The following is a 22,260-nucleotide window of genomic DNA, read 5'->3' on the forward strand; positions in this document are numbered from 1 at the left end:
AAAAGTGAATACCCTATCAAAATCTGAAAAGACATTTTCTAGCAGTTTGCAACTTATGACTTATGTTCATACTGTAATGGTTATGTATTTTCATTAAAGTGTGTTCCATTAAGGCCTACCTTTTTTTCCCCCTTTTAGTTTTATTGGTGTATAAATAGCAAATAAGAATTGCATATATTCGGGGTATATAGTTTTGATGTTTTGCTGTATGTATACATTGTGAAATGATCATAATCAAGCTAAGTCACGTCTGTCACCTTGTGCTCAATGTTTTCCTTTCCTTTTTTTTTTTTTTTTTTAAGATTTTATTTATTTATTTGACAGAGAGATCACAAGTAGGCAGCAGGCAGAGAGAGAGAGGGAAAACAGGCTCCCCGCTGAGCAGAGAGCCTGATGCGGGGCTCAGTCCCAGGACCCCGAGATCATGACCTGAGCCGAAGGCAGGGGCTTTAACCCACTGAGCCACCCAGGTGCCCCTTTCTTTCCTTTTTTTTTTTTTTTTTTTTTTATGGTAGTTCAGAGGCCTTTCTTAAAGATTATCTCAAGGTCTTTCCACAGAACATTTGTCTTTTTTTCCCTGGCTTATGTTGACAACCAATTAACATGATTTTTAATCTCTTTTCCTCTAGGGTGGCACTTTTACAATCTCCAATTTAGGAATGTTTGGAATTAAGAACTTCTCTGCTATTATTAACCCACCTCAAGCATGTATTTTGGCAATTGGTGCTTCAGAAGATAGGCTGATTCCAGCAGATAATGAAAAAGGGTAAGTATCAAAATAAAGAGGAAGTTGTAAGTTCATTTTCATTATATTATACCTGTTTGGTTTTTGGTGGTTGTTGTGGTTTTTGTTTTTACATCATACCTGTGTTTGAGTCTCGGTTTTATAATTATTGGCACAGCCTGTTGGAGGTTCAGGTACAATGAGGTGTGAGTATAGAATGAAGTTTTTCAGGACATCAACCCTTCTTTTACTGTATGCAGTTAGTCCTATTTGAAATGAGAAGCCTTATGTACTATAGGTCAGGGGTAAGCATACTTTTTCTTGGAGCAGGTTGTAAATGTTTTAGGCTTTTTGAGTCATGGTGTCTCTGTTGCAAATATTGTAGTGAGAAAGCAGACGTAAGCAATACGTAAATGAATTCCAGAATACCTACATTTGGCGGGATTTGGCCTGTGGGCTGTAGTTTGTCAGCCCGTGTTCCAGATGGCTCTTTGGTGTATAGAACTTAAAGAGTAGGTGGAAAATAATATCACTCGGCTGGAGCTGGCGTTTGGGTTGGTTACTGGCTAAAAGCTAGTAATTGCTTTCAGCATACCTAATACTGTTTTTATCTTTTTCTAGATTTGATGTGGCTAGCATGATGTCTGTTACACTCAGTTGTGATCATCGGGTTGTGGATGGAGCAGTTGGAGCCCAGTGGCTTGCTGAGTTTAGAAAGTACCTTGAAAAACCCATCACCATGTTGTTATAATTAACTGAAGAATTTCTAGACTCTCCCAGGTCACAGTGGTTCATTCTTACCTGATATAAATATATTATTACACAGGTGGTTCTTTTTATTTTAAACTTAACCAGTTGTTTTTGAGTCTGTCCAGATAAGTTATTTGTAATGGGCATTACTGAATTTTTTAAATGCCAATTACACCCACATATTGTACACATTTAATGAACACCAGATTTTGAACTGTGTATTCCTAGTCAAGGGAACATGTGGCCTGGCCTTTTGGTGATAAGTACTTCCATCGGGAACTGTAGAGCTAGAATTGTGGTTCCCTGTTGAAACAGATACACAAAGGTAATCTGGATGAAACCCTGAGGTTTTGAAATTTAATTGCCTCAAATGTTTTGCTCATTTGAGAGAAAGAGAAGTCAAGGGAAAAAGAGAAGTTCATTCTCTTTGGAGAAAGGCTCTGAATTGAACTTGATTTTGGAATTTAACCCCAATTTAAATTTTTCTGTTACATGATCCTGGTTTTTTATGGATGGGAAGAGTAGAGAACGTCAAGAAAAATAAGTGAAATTTTAAAAGTTAACATTCTCTTAGACTTCTCCAACCAGCTGTCTGTCCTTTGTTTATTTTTCTATGAATCCCAAAATGGTTGTTTTGCCCCTTGAGATGAAGATATAAATATAAACCGGCACTTGTTATAAAAGAATTTGTGTGGGTATTTATTTAAACAACTTAATATGTGTAATTTTGAGAGCAGAATTTAAAATTACCTCCAAATAAAAGAATATGCTTATAGAATTTAACAGAAAGTAGAAATTATTCCTCAATAATTAACTGTTGGTTACTTGCAAATGAACTTAATTATCAGAATCTGTTACTCAAATGACTTTGGAAATCTGTTATCAAGAAACTGTGGAGTAAGTGTACATATGTAAAATATGGTTTCTAGTGAGATATGTGCCAAAGTCCATTTACCACCAAGTCCTGTCTGAAGGGAAGAGGGGGAGAGAGACATTGCTAAGCAGTTGGGAGTGCTAAAAGATTAGAAGCAAAGTGGTCATTTTCTACTTGGATAAAGTAAAAAATGTTCAGTGTATACAGAGAAAGTGTTCTGTGTTTTTCCACTCGGTGTTGTCTCATGTACAATAAGAAAGTCCTAAAATCCTATTGGAAAGAAACAAAATAAGTTGCTTGCTGCCTTATCAGCCTAAATATTTTTTTCCATTTTGTTACAATTTGCCTTTCTTCTTAGGGGAGGGGAAGTGGAAGAGGTGATATTGTGATATTCAGGATAATAAAAATGAATTTGGCATATTATCCCAATTCCAGACTTTCCATTGATGAGTTTTTAATAAATTATTTGGAATTGTTTATGATTATTTAAAATAAATCTGACCAGTGTTTCCTTGTATATATGTGGAACGGTCCCCTGAAATTTACGTCTTTCAGTGTTGAATCTGTTTCTAAATGTTCTTTATTAAATGGTGCAGAAGTGACAGTGCATATATTCCGGAATATTTCCCTCACTGTATTATGAAAACAGTACATTAAATTGATTTTTCAGTAATTAGTAATGTTAGCTCGAATTGAAGATTATGAAGAAGGAACAAGCTAATCAAAAGGGACCATCGGTGTGAGCCACACCTGGTTCAAATACATGAAACTTCAAAGATAATTCATTTTTGGCAAATGCTTATGGCTCTGTTGTTCCCTTGAAAGAAAAATAAAAGGTTGTCTTCTAATAAAAATTATTTGGAGTTAAAAATTAATCTGGGGTATAATCCAAATCTGGATTCAGTCTATTTTTCTTACCAGAACTGAAAAAAGTTTAAAATTTTGGTTAAAATTATTTAATAATTAAACTGTATGTTTTCAGTGTGTCTTATCTAATTTTGATGTGTTGGTAATTATTTTTCACATTAAACTAAAGCCAGAGGTAGCTATATACGTGTACACTTTTAATAGAAATGCATTTTAAGCATGTAGAATTAGTGAAAGAGAAGACTGAGTTTAGGAGGATGTAATCTAATACCTGAAGCTTAGGGAGTTAACTGAAGCACCGCATGGTGGACGGTGCCACACAGCGAGATGAAAGCATAGTCTGGACGTGTTAGAAACTTTATACCAAGCCTGAGGTTTGTGAGTGAAGTTATGGTATCCCAAGGCATGGTCTGGAAAAGGAGTTAAAGGAGTTAACTGGCCTGAGAGATTGTATGAATATGTTGCAAGGAGTACTTCTCACCTAGTAAAACACAAAGCCTGGAAAACTTGAGAATACATATATTATCACTACTGATAATGATCTAAAACCAAGTTTGTAGGGGCACCTGGGTGGCTCAGTCAGTTGAGTGTCTGACTATTGGTTTTGGCTCAGGTCATGATCTCCCAAGTGGTAAGACTGAACCCTGCATAGGGAGTGTTTGCTTCTCCTCTCTTGCCTCTCTTTCTGCTCCCTCTCTCTCTCTATACCCCCCCCCCCCACCCACACACACACACTCTCGAACCTTAAAAAAGAAAAAAAGTTTCTAGAAAAATCTAGTCTCTAAATCAAGGATAGTTAATATTCACCTCAATTTCCAGTTTGAAGGAAAAAAAACTTGGTAAGATTCAGATAAAACTACTTAACAGCTATTAATGTTCTTCCTGGGCAAAGTTTTACATTTCGGGGGAAAGGGAGGAGAGGTTTTTATGAATATAAAAATCCACTGAAATAAGTAAAATATTTTGGAAAATAAGTATGTAAATTTAAAATTAAGAATGCTAGATTTTGAAACACATTTTACTAATGAGTATACAAACACTAAGCTGCTGGCAAAAGTAACACCCAGATACCGAGAGTGCCAGAGCAGAGATTGAACCACTTCTATATGGTTAGGTATGGGAGTATGTAGGACAAGTATTGACAGTGATTTTGTAGAAGAGAAAGTAACGTGAAAACATTCCAACTTTTTTTGATGGAAGAGAATATAATAGCTGTGTTAACTTTAGGACATTATATATTTCTAAATATTACATATCAATTCTTCCTATTCTAGATACTAGATTAGTTTCTAAGTTAAAAAGCTTTGAAAGTAATAAGGACTTTAAAGACCTTACGTTGAATTAGAAACAAGGAAGCTGTACTGTATCTAGGAAAAATGATTAAGGATGTTTAAAGTTTGATGTGAACATCAAAGTTAATACCTTTGTATTGAACAACCATCTGACAGATGAATGGAAGTTGGTAAATACATTGCTTTTGTCTTTTAAAAATTATTTTCGTAGGGGAATGGCACTTGTCCCAAAGTCACATCCTTTTTCTTAGGGTTAGATATATTTTGCATCTTCTGTACAATAACAACCTGTTATTGTTAACTGCATCGTGGTATCCAGTCCACTCAAGTCTCTGTGATATTAGAAGATCTGGGTAACTTCAACTCCTCCCATCAGAACTGTTTTATAGTAGTACAGAGGTTCATAGAAGCATAGGTTTGCATACTACTTCATTGGCCCTGTAAATTCATAGCTGGAGGAAAATTTCACTGCTTCAGTTCTTCTTGGTAACAGAAAATTCACACAGTTTGAGACTTATTCCTGATGCAAAAATTTGCTAGACACAACCAAGTAAACCAGAATTTCAACCAGTAAGCCAAGAATTTTCACAATTTACTTGGAAACGGAATTTTCCCAAATGACAATTTGTTACTTTAAGACCATTAGAAATAGCTTCAAAACAAGTATATCATGGCAATACCATTATAAGAGTCTGTTTAGCCAAATTTGAGTTAAAACAAAAAAAAGATAAACAGAAGTTGAAGAGAGAATCTCACTCCATCAAAAAGAATTCTTAGAAAATACTAGTGTTTAAGGTAAACCACTACCTCTTCACCCATTATAAAGGTCCTCTCATTCACATGCCTTTAGCACTGAAAATCCAAAGCAGATGATGCTCTTCTTACGCCAATGGCATTGTGATGATTAATATAGCTTTCTCTTTGATAAATTTGGCTGTAGTCATTTCAGTATCCACAAATTCTGGAAGATTCAGATGTAATCTGTACTTCTCAGAGACCTCAATCAATAAATCATCCTAAGAATAACAAACCAAAGTATTTTAAAAGATGAAAGTAGAAAGTATTTCCTGGTTAAAATATGTGTTGCGGGATTATTCCCAGTTATTCACTCCTTTCCCATAAGAAGAGGATCTCACTGCCATGGGACTTGCAATGAGCTTGTACAGCTGCTGTTGTAACTCCCTGAGGTTTTGAGAGTTTTTGTTACTGCTGCTCAATACATCAATAGTTAACTGATACAAAGCCATAAATAGGGTGTTGCCATCCTATATTATGTGGCACTGACTTTGTGGCTGACCAGCAAATAGCAAGGAAAATATATTGGCAATAGGAAAAATGGTGACCCATGTTTTATAGCGATAAAGCCCTTAGGAAAGCCAGCACAGTAATTTGAAAGACAAGTAACTGTATGCCATTAATGTGTGGCTTTAGCAAAAGTATGAAAATAGAATATTGGCAACATGCACTGTTTCTATTGGCTATATTTAATAAGCTACTACAAAAAGAGATCGGCTTAGAAAAGAATTTCCCAGTTTGCAAGTAGGATTAAAAGAATATACAGAGCCCAGAAATTCTACGACTTCAAGGCTGAGAAATGGAACTAATTCTTATTTTAAACCAGTAAAAAATAAAATTGAGAATTTATTTCTTACCTCCAAAGACTGATTAAGACAGCCTAGAAGTAAAGACTGTATCACACATCATTATACTCTTTGTTAAAACCTCTAACTGGATTAAGGTGGAGCCCAGTTAATCCTATGTTTGGCACAAATGACAGCAATTAAGTAAAAAAAGACAGGCCATTGAAAAATGGACATGTCAAATAAAGAATTGTGGGGTATGGCACTGATTGGAATCAAAGAAATAAAATGGTACCAGCCTTGACTAAAACATTTAAAATGACCTTTGGACCCCCAACATTCCAAAAGTGTAAAAGGGTGAGTAAGCTGCTCAGCACATAAGGATGACATATTCTCCAATGTTGTTTTCTGATGTGGCCAGTGTGGGTAAGATAAAGGGAACTACCCCCCAGAGAATGAAGCTGGAAGTCATAGAAAACAATGGAACTAGGGGGCTAGGTAATCAAGGAATCTTGGTTCTCTACCCAAGAACACCTCTACCCCCAGGAAAGGGACGCTGACAACATCTGCCTAATGGGATTTCAGAACTGCTCTGCACCAAGAGCTGCTGTGTCCCTCTTAGTTTCCTAATTTCCAAACTGAGACTGTTAATTATGTTTATCCTCTCTCCGTTCCACATTGTATGGTGCGTGTGGCTATGGCAGTAGATCACCTGTCTTTGTAGCTCATATGTCTGTGGTTCAAGAGGAGATGAAGATTATAATGGCAAAATCTTGTATTTCAGAGGCTGATAGTAGGATTGGAGATGCCTTTTTTGGGGAAAGAAGCAAATAATTATGACCTTGAGAGTGGACTGTAGTAGATTGTAGGACTTATGCCAATTTTTTGCTTTTCTTCTGTTAGAGGATTATACATTCTTGCCATTTGAATTCCTGTGACTACCTGTGAGTATATTCTTCCCGGCCCTGTTGATGTAGTATTTGAACTTGTGCCTTAAATTTGGCCAATAGAATGTGAGTAAAAGTGATATATACTATGTCTGAGAGGAAGTTTTAAGATTCATTGCATGGCTTGGCCATTTCTGTTTTCTCTCTTCCGTGAGAATTGCGTATCTTACCTGTATCTTGAAATGTGCAAGACTCCTGGAACAGAGCAGGCCTACCTGACATACAGCCTGAGAAAACTGCTATAAACCACTGAGATTGCTGTTTTTTTTGTTTTGTTTTGTTTTGTTTTGTTTTACTACAACATAATATAGTGAAAGTTGACAAAGTTTACAGTATTACCTGTTTGACTTACCTCAGAAACACTAAGATCACAGAGAGATACGGAATTAATACCAGGTAATTCAACTTTTATTTCAATTTCCAGAGGTTTATCATTCTGGTCAGCCACAGTTTTTAATTCATAGGCTGGTTCCTTCAGCTCTACCTGGGTCTCTGTAGTGGAAATCTCCTCAATCAGACACCTTGCTTTGCTTGAAACTTCACCTTTTGGCAATAAAAGCTGAAAGTGATCTGGATTGCTCACAGTACTACTTATCTGTTCAAGGGTTAGTTCTTATGGAAAAAAAAATGGGGGGAGATGAAATCACAAAATTAATCTACAACATAAAATACTATCAGGCCATGAACTGTATATATGTGGCATTAGCCAAAATGGCAGCTAAAGCTGAAGCTAATTTGGTCTGGGAATCTTAAAAGAATCTTAAACCTGGGGCACCTGGGTGGCTCAGTAAGGTTAAGCATCTGACTATTGATTTCAGTTCAGGTCATGACCTCAGGATGGTGAAATGGAGCCCCTCATTGGGCTCCGTGCTCAGTGGGAAGTCTGTTTGAGATTGTCCCTCTCTGCTCCCGCCCCCCAATCCTACCCCCTGTGGTTTCTCTCTCTCAAATACATAAATAAAATCTTTTATAAAATAAGTAAAATCTTTAAAACAAGAATCTTAAGCCAAATAACTTTGTTAAAAAGTTTGCAGGATTTAAAAATCTTTAAGGACATGTTAATATTTCTAATATCTAATCTTTATATTTTTCTATCTTAAGATTCTAATCTTTTTAAATCAAGATTTTTAGTTTGCAAAATGTACACAGGATGCAAAATAATTTTAAATCAGTTATAATTTCCATTTACAGTCATTAACTTACCCTTTCTCATTTTCTCTCTTAAATCTGTGGGGTCAGCTTGTATTCCCATCAGATTTTGTTTCATCCTTTGAATGCTTCCTTTTATTCTAAATTTAGCGATACTGTAAGAATGTGAGAGAGTGAACTGGAATTGTTCCTCAATGCATTTCATGGCCATCCGTATTAACTGATCTTTTTTTACTTGGTCCTTTTCTGCTGCCTGGAGAACATCAGGATTGTAGGCAACATCGATGACTGTATAAACATCTGTGTGTGTAATTCAGAGGATGTGAAATGATGACAACTTGTTTCACTAATGATATTGTCAGGTAATATAGTAAGTCATAATCCTGGGTAAAACTAGAAAGCATAAATTCTATTCCTGTATTTTTCAGAGATAATCACAATGGTGCTAAATACACACATTTACAATTATGGCATTTCTTGGCATTTTATATGGGTTACTATTAGGAAAAACTGAATAGCATTCAATTCATATAAATAAAGGTATGCTTATTAATTATTAACTATATTACAACCAAATAAAATATTTTACTTGTAATGCATTTTACCAAGTAAAATCTGATCATTATTTTTCCCAATAAAGTTTTTAAAATGTGCTTTCTCTCCCTTAATTCTGTGTACCTGATGTCTCAGAGATATCTTCTGGTGTGCCAACCTTTAGAGGTACTGGATGAGTGGTTGACTGGGGAGCTGGGATCCTTTTCCACTGACACAGGTTAATAAAAAGTACTTTTTCCTTGGGTTTCTAAAAAGCAAATAATTTTGCATATCTCAAAACCTAGTTTTTTTTTCATTTTATAATAATCCTAATGGTAACTCATCACAGAATTTGAAGTATGAGAATTTTAGGCTCCAAGTAAGCCATTCCATGCATTAGAACCGTGTTTGAAAATGACACTGTTACCTGATTTCCCCCAAGTTACTGAATTTTCATGAAGATCCTGTTGCTGCTCCCAGAGGAACTGGGAGGAAGGAAGGGGCACTGATTTAAGCATATTCTGGGTGACTATGACCCAATTTCACTACTTCCTTACTCCCAGCCAAATCTATGAGTTTGAAATGCAAACATCCTCCAAATCTATGAGTTTCTGTTAAATCATTACATTGCTTTTTTCTTGTTCTAGTAGAAAATGACTTTGAGATCTCCAAAATATATCAAATTTGAATTTCCCATTCTTACTCCTCCCTCATGCTCTATGTTTCACTCCCCCTCTAGAGTGGCAGTGCCCCTCAAGTTTTCTTAAAGTAGCAATAGCCAAACGTAAGTGATTCTCTGATTATTCCGGGCTTCTTTCGCTCAAGGCCTCCCATCCCTGGGTACCAACACCACATACTAGGATCCTGGTTTGTAGACAGAGCTGTGCTTCTGGGGTGGCACAGAGCTGCTTCCCTTCTTTCAGCTGCTGTTCAATGAACTTCTTGTAGCTCTCAGGATTACTTTCAGCCAGATCGTCTAGGAGGTTCCAGAACTGAGTAACTTGGGTGAGCAGACCCTTTGAGGAAGACTCCATGATTAAGGTAAATAGGCCTCTTGAGTCTGTGGAAAGATAGGACTTAAGGGGGGGGGGGAGTCTGGGTAATTAACGATTCATCTCTTCTTTTCGAGCAGGAGGAACAAGCAGGTCAGGAGTTGTTTTGGTGAAGTTAGCACCTGTGTCTAAAACACTGTGGCTCAGCACCACTTTCCTTTACTTTATTCTCTAATTCTCTAATCCACCTTCTTAAATTCTCAAGTTGTCCTCCCGGGCAAGTCCTCAGCTCTGCCTGGACTCTGACCAGCACCGAGGGGAGAGTAGTCAGTCAAAGTCGGGATCACCTGGTGACCCATTCTCTTGTTCGGATACCTGGGTATTGGCTGACTAGTGCCTGTCCGGGCCTGAAACTGCCAGAAGCCACAGGACACTTCTCCTTGCTTCGGAGTTAAAAGCAAGGATTCTGGAGCCCGAATGCCCAGATCCCAGTCTCAGCTTTGTCATGTACTAGGTGTGGGACCTTGAGCAGTGAGTTATGGATCAGTCTATTCTCCTCAAAGTGAAGGCGCTAATACCTATCTCGTGGGGTTATTGGGAGAATCAAGTGTGCTGGTGCAGAGAGGCTGGGACTCTTGGGAAGCCCTAAGAGAATGATAATATCCGCGTCTACAGATAACCTCCCTCGCTCTCCTCTCCCACTGGAGACGTGTCCCCCAGCAGCCGCAGAATGAGGAAAAGAGGAGGTCTGGGTTCCCCGAATACGATATTAGGGTTAAACGAAACGGGAAGCTTAACTAAAGGACAATCATCCCAGAGGTCGGCGAACCCACCTCCTCTCTCGGTTCCTTGACAAACCGCGACGCCTGTTACCAGGATAACCGGACTGGGTACAACGTCTAATTGGGTCCGGAAAGCTCCAGGAAGAAAGGCCTTTTACATCCAGTTCCGGAATCTCCCCCTCCTGGTGTTGGGCTTGCTGTTCAGCGGAGGCCGACCCACTTCCTTTCTAGGAAGGCGTCCGCCTCCCTTCCGCACCCTTTGATTTCTAGAGGATGCTGGAAACCTTCCCCGTGGGAGTCTCTGGGGCCTGTGGGTGGGAAGAGTTTCCCCGGAGCACGACTTCCGGCCTGAAAGGGAAGCCCGCTCCCTTGTCTCCCAGACCGATTCCTCCCCCCAAATCCCCGCCACGCGAAGCTGCGGCGCACGGTATGGGTGTGTTTGTGTGTGTTTGTATGGGGAGGGCGTTTGGAGGGAAGGTTACCGGGAGCTCTGTGGCCGCTGGGGGGCAGGGATCCCGGTGACAGAGACTGGGGTGTTTTCTCCGTCTTCCACTTGGAAGCCTCAACCCCACCCCCCACCCCCACTCCCCTTTCGGGCACTCTGGGTGTCTCTTGGGCCCAGTCGAAGGTTGTACCCGTCCGGACCGTCCCCATCCTTTCGAGAGAGCGAAGCCCAACCCCGGGGTCCGTCCCAGAGGAGCGTGAACGGGGCATGCCCCCCTTAAGCCGGCCGTTCGGATTCCGCTCTGGCGCAGCCTCCGGCCTCGGTCCGAAAAGAGATCTTCCTGTCGGTGCGGGCTGGGGGAAAGGCAGCCGTGGCCTGGGCCACGGGTGAGGGCAGAATAACCGGTGGGAAGGCTGCATTTTCATGAAGGACTCGGGTGAAGCTGCAGAGCTGCCTTTGAGCCCTGACTCCTTGGCTTCCTGGGTCGGAGGAGATCTTGTAATGGAGTGGTTCTTCGTCTCACACTAGCAAGATGCCTGATTTCCTCAGGATCGAGGGGTGAGTGAGCGGTGGGGTGGTCGCACAAAACAGCTGCTAGCTACACACTGAATATCCTTGTCATCTGTTTTTTTGGAGGCTTCTGTACAAAATAGAAAGAATTCCCCTGAATGGAGATATTGAGGGCGTCTCTGCATTTGATGTCAAATGTTGACATTTGTGGTCCTGACATTGTCAGATCTAGGTATTTGCTCCATCACAAACTAATTTTGAGGTTCGAAACTTGATCCCTAATGCGGATCTTGTTTGCCTTGGGCTGTCTGGTCTGGGGCAAGTTATGGCTTAAGGGAATTTCATCTACAAAACAGAAATGAAGATACTTGCCTCATAAAAAACATGGGGGTTGTTTTGAGGATTAAATAAAAGGGTGCTCTTGAAGGCATTTAATTCTGTGCAGTTTGAAAGAATTTGGATGCCCACCATGTCACTGTGCATTCATCTGCACATTAGGGTAACCAGGCGTTTCCCTCTTTTAATGGTGAAGGGAAAACTACCCCTCAGGACCTCTGACTTCTTGTTCAGTGATCTTTCCTTTACCTCATGCTTCTTTGTAACACTGTAATAAAAGATAAGGTAAGAAAGGAAATTATTGTTATTAAATGTTATTTATTGATTCACTTCAGATTGAAGAATGTCCCGTGTTCCATTGGGAAAAGTCCTCCTGAGGAATGTCATCCGGCATACAGATGCTCACAATAAGGTGAGAGGAACAATCTAGTTATTCTTCAACATTCATTGGAGTCATACAGTGTGCCATGCATGATTTTGGTAGTTTGGAGATACAAAGCTGAACAAAACAGATAATTACAATTAATTTGGTAAGTCCTATCATAGAGACATATATAAGGTGCTTCCGTGCCCTGAGGAACGAACAGTGAAATTGGCCTTGGGAAATTAGGAAAGGGTTCACAGAATGAGGGATGTTTGAGCTGCTTTATTTGAACTAGTTCTTGATGAACAGATTCAAATTTACCAGGTGTAAAAGATCATTCTAGACAGAACGTCATGTACTCATATGGCAACAAAGAAGAGCACGAAGCACTTGGGGTGTGGCAAGAAAGTGTGTGTGTCTGGAAAGGAGGGAATGTTGTGTGGGGGGGTGGGTAGTGAGAGAAGGTGAGGCTCAGGTGGTAAATTAGAATTGGATTGTGATGCTTGGAGATTAGACTTTTCCTCTAAATAGTAGAGAAGCTATCAAATGTTTTTGAGCAGGGTGTGACAAGATTATATTTGTATTGTAGAGAGATGATTTGTTAGCTGGGTAGGGGAGGAGAGAGCAGATGGAATGAAACAGTAGAGATACCGTTCAGGCAGTTGCAGTGCTCCAGGTGAGAGATGATGAGGAGTTCATGTGAGAACAGTGACAGTAGGGATGAAGATGAGGAATTTTGGAGATAAAATCCAAAGGATTTGGCGACTAAACATAAAGGGTTATCATTTGATAATTGCAGCATAGTTCAAAGTTAATAAGGTGATAAGTGAGTCTCCGCAGGGTTAAAAAGTTCTCCTGTTGCTCCAGAATTCTACATACTTGACATTCACTGGGTTGCATTGTTGAGCTACTCTAAAGAATCCTGAATTTGTTCCCCAGATTCCTGATTATAACCCATTCTGTAATACAATAATTAATGCAGAGTGTATTGTCAGTTATTTTTTTTTTTATATAAAATACTGTTTTTTTAGTAATTATATTTCTTTTCTTTTAAAAAATCTAGATTCAGGAGGAATCAGATATGTGGAAGATAAGAGAACTGGAGAAACAGATGGAAGATGCTTACCGGGGGACCAAAAGGAAAATGTTACCCAGTAGTTCAAGGTGAAGTTGGAGCTCTAAGAACCAAAATAATTCAGGGGCGCCTGGGTTGCTCAGTGGGTTAAAGCCTCTGCCTTCGGCTCTGGTCATGATCCCAGGATCCTGGGATCGAGTCTCACATCGGGCTCTCTGCAGCGGGGAGCCTGCTTCCTCCTTTCTCTCTGCCTGCCTCACTGCCTACTTGTGATCTCTGTCTGTCAAATAAATAAATAAAATCTTAAAAAAAACCCCCAAAAAACCAAAATAATTCATATCCTGTTCAGAACCATCAAGTTTCATTCGAAAGCATTTTAGTATGCTAACGATAGATGAGTTCAGTTCTGTGAATCTTTAAATCTTCTTTCATAAATCTAGACCTCAGCATAAAGGTAATGGCTGTGATACGTATGGTTTAACTCTTATCATTTATTTGCAATGGGGAATTAAAAAATTCTACCTTGAATAACTTTAAAAGTTAAGGATTCTGTGTATTCTGACCTTGTCTGGTGGCTTTTAAGATTCTCTGTTGCTGTCTTATGGTCACTTAGCTATCATTTACTCCTTTTCCCTATTAGTCTTTGATTCTCAGTCTTTTCTTTACCCCTTCTATTTCCTGTGTTCACCAAGTCACACTGCTTTTAGAGTACCTTTTTAATAATTCAGTGTGAATATGCAGGATAATGCAGGCTTAATTGTCTTGTTTGTGGAGGTATAGGAATATCTGAGTATTGAGAATATTTCTCGGGCTTCATATACCTGTTAGTGTAGAGCTGTGTGTATGAGAAATGACTGTAGTAATAATGCTGATTTCTAAAGTCACCCAGGGGAGCAGTTAATAGATATGTAGAGTGAATGAATGTGCCTGTGTAGTACTCGGGCTTTGGAGTGTGGTTGACTGTATATGTGAAGGGCTTTAGACAAGAAAGTATTCAGGGTATCCGAGGTAAAGAAGGCAGAGTCTATATAACAATAAATATCTTTGTAGTCGTTTTCTTGCTGAAGATGGTTCTTTGAGGATTTAGATGTAAAGTTAGTGCAGATGATAATTTGTCTTCTATTGGTTGTTCAATTCCAAGCCACATTTTCAGGGACAAAATATTGTTTTTATTTTAATTTATTTATTTTTAAAGATTTTATGTATTTATTTGATAGAGAGAGAGACAGCAAGGGAGGGAACACAAACTGGGGAATGGGAAAGGGAGAAGCAGGCTTCCCGCTGAGCAGGGAGCCCGATTTGGGGCTTGATCCCAGGACCCTGAGATCATGACTTGAGCCAAAGACAGACACTTAACAACTGAGCCGCCCAGGTATCCCCAAAATGTTGTTTTTAGAGTGAATTATTGATATCTGTCATGGTCTAATAAATCTTTAAAACATAATCTCTTAAGGGGCAAGGATTCTGATTGTCTCATCCCCTGCAGCTAGAATGGTGTCCAGCACGTAGGAGGCCCTTAAACATTTTTGATAACTGATTAGCGTGCTTAGTGACTTGTTAGCGGACCTTGTAAGCACAGGGTGGTTCTCAACTATTTTTCTACCCTAGCCTACTCATGGGTTAGACCTTGCTCCTACTATTACTATGACCTCACTATAGCAAGTTGCTGGTTTTTAAGGAAGGGAGTATATTTCTAGGGTAGTTAGAAATGTCCCCACCTGTGATTATGCTCTACTTCCTTCTTTCTGTGTCCTCCTACTTGAGAATTAGTAAGTGAGCTGTAGCATGCCACAGTCCATAAGTTATTTTGTCTTTATTCTGCAGTAGGATGGGTGGTGATGGTCAGATTTTCACTGGACATCTATACAGACTTATAGCGAGGAACAGATCATGGTTTTTTACATTTTTTTTTTTAAACACTGAATCAGTGATTTTGTTTTCCTCTTAGCTTGTTCAGTGGGTTTTGTGCATGACATCCATAAAGGAACCTCACAGATTGCTTCTAAATATAAAAGTTCTTCTGTTTTTCCTTATAGCCGGATGCGTAGTGATGGTTTTGATGAAGAAAGTCAAAGAGACTATTGGAGGCCAAAGAATGAAATTTCTGGGGCACTGGAAGATGATTTTCTGAAGGCTAAATCCTGGAATAAGAAGTTGTATGATTATGAAGCTAATATGCCAGACAGGTTTGTGACAAAATTCATGTGACCATTATTAATACTATTTGGTCTGAGAATGTGTACTTTTAAAAATTAATTATCTATACAAAAACTTGCACATAAATGTTCATAACATAATTATCATAATGGCCAGAAAGTAGAAATCCAAGTGTCTATCAACTGATGAATGGATAAACAAAATGTGGTAGTTCCCCCTTATCCATGGGGGATACATTCCAGGACCCCCAGTGGTTGCCTAAATCTGTGAATAGTAATGAATACTGTTTGTTTTTTCTGTCCCAACATAACCTATAATAAAGTTTGATTTCTAAATTGGGAACACTAAGAGAGTAACATTAACTAAAAATAGATTTTTTATAAAATAAAATAAAATCTATGTGAATGTCCTACCTCAAATATTTTATTTCTACTGTACTCTTGTGAGGATGTGAGATGATAAAATGCCTACGTGATGAGATGAAGTGAGGTGAATGAGGTAGGCATTTTGATGTAGCATTAGGCTACTCCTGACCTCTGACAGTGTGGCCGGAGGAGTGTGATCTGCTTCCAGAAAGCAAAACTGCAGATAAGGGAGTGGGGGGGGGTACTAATGGAATGTTATTTGAGCAGAAAGGAATAAAGTACTGATAAGTGCTGCCACATGGGTGAGCCTTGGAAATAGGTGAAAAAAGCCAGACACAAAGCACCACTTATTACGATTCTATTTATATGATATGTCCAGAATAAGCAAATCCATAGAGACAGAAATTAGATTCGTGGTTGCCATGGGCTACAGGAGAGGGAGGAATGGAGAGTGACTGCTAAGGGATGGAGTTCCTTTTTGGGTGATGAAAATGTTCTGAAATTAGATAGTGGTGATGGTTGCACAACTCTGTGTACTGAAAGCAACTTAATTGTACAGTTTAAAATGGTGAATTTCATGGTGTCAGAATTATACCTCAATAAAATTGCCATGTAAAACACATCCCATTGTAGACAGCATTGTTACAAGTTATTTTTGGAGAAGTACTTCACAGGTAAAGAGCAGAGTAGAAGAGTTCCTTAGTGTTTCTTAAAAATGGCAAGTCTCTTACAAGTGGACAAAAGAATGCTGCTTTGTGTCTGAAATGATAACATGCAGTAAAGAAAATGTAGCCAAGTAAGTTACTGAGCTTGAAGGTGGGGTTGGCTCTGCCTTATCTTTATTTTCTTTGCTCTGTGTGCATGTCTGTGTCTGCACGCACTAAGTCTAATTTTCTTTAAATTTTCAAAAATATATGCATTGCTTTAGTAATACATGTAATGAAATATGTCATCTTACAGATGGGGTCACAGTGGTTATAAAGAGTTATACCCTGAAGAATTTGAAACAGACAGGTAAGACAAATAGGCTTACTGGAAAAAAAAAAAAGCTAGAAGCTATAAGATTAATTTCAAGTCTCAACTATAAATTGGGTTCCTAATTTTACAAAGGAGATAACATTTGCCATTACAATGTAACTAGAAACACAAGAGGCAATTTATTCGGGAGATAACTGGTATTTTGCCTTTTCCTAATTGACGTTCTGCATTTATATATAGCATTTAGGTTTTTAATAGTTTTCCGTGCAGTAACTCAGTTTGGCAGATTAGAATTCTTGTCTTCATTTTAAGAAAACAAGATGAGGAAACAAAACTCTTGAGAGTGAGAAAAGTCTCATAATAACCCTATGTCAGAACTTTTAGTTAAAATTCAGATGTTAACCCCAACTTTTTTTCTTAAGATTTGTTTATGTATTTGAGAGCAAGCATGAGCAGGGGGAGGGGCAGAGGTAGAAGCTGACTTCCTGCTGAGTGGGAGCCTGATGTGTGGCTCAGTCCCACTCAGGTCCCAGCTCATGACCTGAGCTGAAGGCAGATGCTTAACCGACCAAACCACTCAGGTGCCCCTAAACCCAACTTTCTGTCTAGAATACAGAATACTAAAATATAAATACACTTTTTATTTTCTATAGTAAAGCAGTTTCTCTTTTTTATTAGTAGTGATCAGCAGGATATCACCAATGGAAAAAAAACATCTCCCCAAGGAAAACCATCTACCCACGAGTCTCACAAACACAAGAAGTCAAAGAAATCTCACAAAAAAAAGCAGAAAAAAAAGTCACACAAAAAACAGAAGAAAAGCAAAAAAGAAGCTACAGATATAACAGCAGATTCCTCAAGCGAGTTCTCAGAAGAAACTGGGGCTTCTAGTACCAGGAAAAGGAAACAACCGCATAAGCGCAAGAAAAAATCCAGGAAAAAGTCCCTCAAAAAATCTGCTTTATTCTTGGATGCAGAAAGTGACACTTCCCAGTCGGATGATTCTGCATCCAGCAGTTCTGAGGAAGGTGAGGAAAGAGACACTAAGAAAACCAAAAGAAAAAGGAGAGAGAAAGAAGTCCATATCCCTATAGTTAACAACGAAATACAGGAGAGGACAAACAAACGCACAAATTGGAAAGTGGCTACAGATGAACGGTCTGCAGAGAGTTCAGAGGATGACTAAATGAGGAGGAGAGCTAACCCATTTCCCATCTGACTGGTTACTTACAGCTCTGCCACCTTGGGTTTTGCCAGTGACTCTCTTGCCCAGCACAAGGACCCTGATGTTAGAGCTATCCTGTGCCATCTATCTACGTTCTGACAGACTTCTTGTCTTCTGTTTTGGCCTGTTAAACTTGATCCTCTGATTGTTAATAGGGAATCTGGTATTTTATTATGAAGTTTTCTTGAAGAGATTATTTTTTGCAATTAATCACATTTAGGGTAGAGTGCATATACAGCAAATTAAAGGACCCAGAAAGCTGAATCCCAATAACAACCTGGGTACACCAGTTGGGATGCTGAATTTGGGGAAAGCAAGGGCTGGGATCAAGTGGATTGGAATTGGTGCTGTGTAGAATGTTGGAACATCGTGTTCTCTGTTTATATAGCAGGTGCCACAACTTTTATTGTCTTCAGCCTTGGTGCTTTGATCTTTCTGTATTTTGGCCTCATAGATGTGGTCTTTTATTTAATGAGAAAATGAGTATAAGAGCAAAACATTTTTCCTTTATGATTATATCCCTAGGCAGCTGTTATGAGACTAGGGTTTTCCATCAAATTTCCCTGCTGGACAGGGTCTGTGGCTACATTCAGTATACCCCTAAACATGGTTATTGGTTTAGTAAATGGTTTTCTATTTCCATTGTGGTATATTGCCTAAATGGACTTGTGTTCAAAATTAATTCTTCAGTTGTTTTGGGTGAGTCCTCAACCAAATGGGATAAAATTAGGAATTAGTCATGCTGTCTAGTGGTGCTCTGAACAGGATTCAGGGTAGCAACTGCTATATTATCTTCCTTGTTAATTTCTAAATCTATTAATGAACTTTAGATTTTCCCTGAAACTAGGTTGAATCAGTTCCAAAATAAAACAGGCTTCTCAGGGATGTACCCACTTCTTCCCAGTCTGCCTTCCAATTAAAGCACCAAACAGAGACCGTATTATTTCCCTTTGCTATATACTGTGATCCCTACTGTTAATTCTTAAGAAACCAAAATAGCACTGAAAAAAGGCTGGCAGAACACAAGTGAATTTTTTCATTATGACAGAATATCAAGTGACATACTGCTTTTCCTGGTTGTCATTTCATGGGCTGAGTAGAAAGTTTGAAAACTCAGAATTTTGGTCTTGGTTCTGCCTCTAATTAGTTATGAGGTCTGGAAAAGGTAAGTTAACCTCCCTGGCCTTACTTTCCCCATGTATAATACAGAAATACTTCATGGTAGCATGACAGTGTAAGACACCAGCAATAGAATATAACTAACAACATTCCATGAGGTGATAATATTTTACAGTTCTAACTACTAAATTTGTTCTCTTTACAGAACAGATGTCTAATAAAATGTTTGGTCATAAAATACATGGTTGGCTAGAGGTTCCCTATCCCTTGATTATATGCAGGTGCTACCTTTGGGGATATTTACTTGAAATATTAATACTTTGGTACTCAGTTGTCAATGTTCCATGGTGTATATTTTTACCTTTGGGATTAGTAGGGGCCCCAGGAGGGAAAATAGTCTGTAATTACTACCTCTTAACCTAAAGACAAATTATTTCGTTCCTGGAATAGGTGAAATCTTTGTTGGAAGGAGTTTTCAGCACTTTTTTTTTTTTTAAGCATTGTTTCTGTGCTATAAAAGTACTGATTCTAGCACAGACTCAGGAAGATGGGCCAGTGGAACAAGGCATCTCCAGATTGTTGATTCTACTTCAGTCTTGACCTTCCCTTCTTCCCATACTAGCAGGCTATTTCTTTCCCAAGAATACACATCTTGCCTGTTTTGTTTTTTGCTGTGTTTACTTTTTCTTGGTCATGTATAAGCAATAAACCTGTTTTCTGTTCTTCACCTTTCTCAACCCCAATTTCACTTCTATACCTTGGGCTGTCTTTGATGCTTCTTCTAGCCCCCTTAAATATGGCTTAGGATGGCCCTTCAAAACCCAAGATCTCTCATTTGCACTACTGGTTTTGGAACATATTTCTAGTGTTCCTGCCAATCAGAGATCTCTATATTAAATCCTAAAATGGGATTAAGAAAAAAAAAAGTTGGAAAATTCACATTTATTGAGTAATTGTGATAAAACATGGAATTTCTGAATTCCAAATAAATAAATTTCACTTTTTGAACATTTGATCTGTTACTTTTTAGCACCAATAGGCTTGGTAACAGCCTCAAGTTCACTTGACAACAGACTGACAATCTTCCCCCACTGGCCCTTCAATTTGCTTAACAAGTCCTTTGCTTCTAAGGCCAGTCTCCCAGGGGACGGCCTACTGCCCTCCTTTCTGTACAATTTGGGCAAACCGACTGGTGATGGCAAGAGTAGTGTCAATGAAGCGGTCCACACAGCTAGAGAGACAATTTTCAGTGCGAGAGTCTAGGCGATTCCCTGGCTTCTCCACACATTTATCCCAGCATAGCTCCATGAAGTGATGTACCTAAGAGGAAAGAAAATTAGTAATCATTGCTGTCTGCATATAGGCCTAACTGCCAACTTTATTTCCTTCCTGTTTTTCTCATTTTCTTTCACATCATTTTTTGTTTTTTTAAGGTTTTATTTATTTATTTGACAGACAGAGATCACAAGTAGACAAGAGAGGCAGGCAGAGAGAGAGGAGGAAGCAGGCTCCCTGTGGAACAGAGAACCAATGTGGGACTCGGACCCAGGACCCCGAGATCATGACCTGAGCGGAAGGCAGAGGTTTAACCCACTGAGCCAATTAGGCGCCCCTCACCTCATTCTTTAAATCAACAAATCCTGGGCTCTCCTCTTCCTCACTTCCTAATTTGTCATCAGTATGGCCCAGACCCTTGTTCTTACACTGCAGTAATCTTTAATCCTCTCCCTTTCTGTTTTTCTCCTCGTTAGTAATTAAAAATAACTTTCCATCAAGTCCCCCCGTGCTTCATGCACAATTCCTCTTTTACCTACTCAGGGTAGCCCGTTATTTAACCACCAACCTGTTAAGCTTCCGTGAAGTACACGCACAGCATACTCAATGTGACTTAGTATTCCTGGAAGGCCCTACCTAAAGAATTTTCCCATTCTTCAAAATACTTCTAGTTTTTAATCTCCTTGGAGGCCATTGTCTATTTTTTCCGATTGTGTTAAGTCCTTAATCAGACTGCAGATTTTCAGGCAGGGTTAGTATCTTCTTTTATATTTCCAAGTTGCACCAGTGTAAGCGGGAAAGTATGGTACCAATTAATTTTCCCCAAACCACTGGCCTCCTGTGATTCCAAACCTATGCCTTACAAACTAGCTCTTAAGTTCTCAAGTTTTTTGGGGTCACGGACACATTCGTGAATCCACTGACGGTCATGGATCCACTCTCCATAAAAAGGCACACAGAGGTACAGAAACCGTTTTTTGCTACTTAATGGTGCGCGAATACCGCCCCCGCCTCCTCACAAGGCGTGGGGGGGAGGGGTGGGGACCATTTACTGAGGGCTTCCTTTTGAGACTGAGTGCTAAGCAGTCAGCCAGTACTTTACAACTATCTCCATCTGAGGCGTGGTGAAGCAACTAGCCACGCTGCTAGTGGTGCTGCGGCTAGTCAGGGTCCACACCGGGTTTCGAACCATGCCGAAACGGCTCCCATACACTTGTTCTAACCCACAGCCCAAACTACTTCAGAGCCCACCCACCTCCATGAACGTTCCACTGCTTTGTCGTTTTCAAATACATGATCGCATGTGACCTCTACAGTCCAGCGAGGCAGCAGATGACTGCAGAACCAAAACCCACAGGCGGCCTGTAAAGGGCGAGGCAGGATCAGCACCTAGATCTTACGAAGGCCAAGCCCAGAGCGCTCGCCGCCCAACCGGGCTCCGGTGCCCTTGCCTCGTCCGAACCTTTCTTCTCTGCTTTACGTTTTCTCTTTCCCCACGCTGGGTGTACCCAGCGGGCGCCCGAGCACGACTGGTCCCCAGAGGCTGGAGCCTGTTCGTGAAGAACCCGGCGCGGCAGGAGCGAGCGCAGGGCAGTCCACCCGTGGTGAGGTCGCAGAGCTCTGCTCGTCTTTTCCTAGCGGCTGTCACTTCACCCGCTGAGTAAAAAGTCTGAAAACTCAACTTGTACCTCACCCTCCTGTCTATTCCCCCTGGTCCTTGACCCCGCACCTGGGCAGTGAACTGCGCCTTCTGTTGTTCCGCCGCCACCAGGCGCTGCAACTCGGCTTCGTCCGCCTCACCCAGCTCCGCCATCATCCGCCTCCAGCCGCGGCCGTCTGATGAGCGTGTGCGCGCATGTGCGGCGTGTGCGCGCATGTGCGGTGGGCGCGCGTCGGCGCCCGACTTCCGGTTCACCCAGC

The 22,260-nt window shown here is 40.0% G+C and overlaps 4 protein-coding genes across 13 annotated transcripts in view; 2 read left to right on the plus strand and 2 right to left on the minus strand.

Annotated features, from left to right (window-relative positions):
- Window positions 1-3,202, plus strand: part of DLAT (dihydrolipoamide S-acetyltransferase) — a 31,430-nt gene extending 28,228 nt beyond the window's left edge. Inside the window, exons 13-14 of the mRNA XM_082684326.1 lie at window positions 630-766; window positions 1,346-3,202. Of these exons, the coding sequence (XP_082540452.1) occupies window positions 630-766; window positions 1,346-1,475 (267 nt within the window). The 3' untranslated portion in view covers window positions 1,476-3,202. The remainder of the gene's footprint in view (window positions 1-629; window positions 767-1,345) is intronic.
- Window positions 3,203-4,215: 1,013 nt separating this feature from the next.
- PIH1D2 (PIH1 domain containing 2) lies at window positions 4,216-10,803 on the minus strand. 6 transcript variants are annotated; one of them, XR_014299128.1, is made up of 7 exons: window positions 10,543-10,671; window positions 9,575-9,793; window positions 8,862-8,985; window positions 8,238-8,483; window positions 7,387-7,646; window positions 5,315-5,523; window positions 4,216-4,959 (listed from the first exon to the last, which is right to left on the minus strand). XR_014299128.1 is itself a non-coding variant. In XM_082684355.1 (7 exons), the coding sequence occupies exons 2-6, from the start codon at window positions 9,749-9,751 to the stop codon at window positions 5,389-5,391; spliced, it is 942 nt and encodes a 313-aa protein (XP_082540481.1). In that variant the 5' UTR covers window positions 9,752-9,793; window positions 10,543-10,671; the 3' UTR covers window positions 4,216-4,959; window positions 5,352-5,388. The 6 variants fall into 6 exon arrangements, 5 of the variants coding, with proteins under 5 accessions (XP_082540481.1, XP_082540482.1, XP_082540478.1 ...); XM_082684355.1 differs by having other exon boundaries at window positions 5,352-5,523; XM_082684356.1 differs by lacking the exon at window positions 5,315-5,523.
- Window positions 10,792-19,802, plus strand: NKAPD1 (NKAP domain containing 1). Of its 5 annotated transcripts, none has more exons than XM_082684359.1 (7): window positions 10,827-10,918; window positions 11,465-11,494; window positions 12,118-12,194; window positions 13,210-13,310; window positions 15,258-15,407; window positions 16,704-16,757; window positions 17,400-19,802. In XM_082684359.1, exons 3-7 carry the CDS (start codon window positions 12,126-12,128, stop codon window positions 17,905-17,907), a joined length of 882 nt encoding a protein of 293 aa, XP_082540485.1. In that variant the 5' UTR covers window positions 10,827-10,918; window positions 11,465-11,494; window positions 12,118-12,125; the 3' UTR covers window positions 17,908-19,802. The 5 variants fall into 5 exon arrangements, with proteins under 5 accessions (XP_082540484.1, XP_082540486.1, XP_082540485.1 ...); XM_082684361.1 differs by having other exon boundaries at window positions 17,403-19,802; XM_082684358.1 differs by lacking the exon at window positions 11,465-11,494 and having other exon boundaries at window positions 10,792-10,918.
- A 190-nt stretch (window positions 19,803-19,992) lies between these two features.
- Window positions 19,993-22,253, minus strand: TIMM8B (translocase of inner mitochondrial membrane 8 homolog B). The gene is made up of 2 exons (XM_082684378.1): window positions 22,070-22,253; window positions 19,993-20,385 (listed from the first exon to the last, which is right to left on the minus strand). Exons 1-2 carry the CDS (start codon window positions 22,214-22,216, stop codon window positions 20,218-20,220), a joined length of 315 nt encoding a protein of 104 aa, XP_082540504.1. The 5' UTR covers window positions 22,217-22,253; the 3' UTR covers window positions 19,993-20,217.
- Window positions 22,254-22,260: the final 7 nt, after the last annotated feature.

Source organism: Mustela nivalis (assembly GCF_964662115.1).
Source record: "Mustela nivalis genome assembly, chromosome: 9".
Taxonomy (NCBI): Eukaryota; Metazoa; Chordata; class Mammalia; order Carnivora; family Mustelidae; genus Mustela; species Mustela nivalis.

Coding starts and splice junctions, on each gene's coding strand:
- TIMM8B (XM_082684378.1), bottom strand. CDS start 22,216: ATGCGCGCACACGCCGCACATGCGCGCACACGCTCATCAGACGGCCGC. Junction 20,386..22,069: donor AGGCGCAGTTCACTGCCCAG/GTGCGGGGTCAA, acceptor CTTTCCTCTTAG/GTACATCACTTCATGGAGCT.
- NKAPD1 (XM_082684358.1), top strand. CDS start 12,126: ATGTCCCGTGTTCCATTGGGAAAAGTCCTCCTGAGGAATGTCATCCGG. Junction 15,408..16,703: donor GAAGCTAATATGCCAGACAG/GTTTGTGACAAA, acceptor GTCATCTTACAG/ATGGGGTCACAGTGGTTATA. Junction 16,758..17,399: donor GAAGAATTTGAAACAGACAG/GTAAGACAAATA, acceptor CTTTTTTATTAG/TAGTGATCAGCAGGATATCA.
- PIH1D2 (XM_082684355.1), bottom strand. CDS start 9,751: ATGGAGTCTTCCTCAAAGGGTCTGCTCACCCAAGTTACTCAGTTCTGG. Junction 8,986..9,574: donor GTCTACAAACCAGGATCCTA/GTATGTGGTGTT, acceptor TTTGCTTTTTAG/AAACCCAAGGAAAAAGTACT. Junction 5,524..7,386: donor GTGATCTTAGTGTTTCTGAG/GTAAGTCAAACA, acceptor TGTTATTCTTAG/GATGATTTATTGATTGAGGT.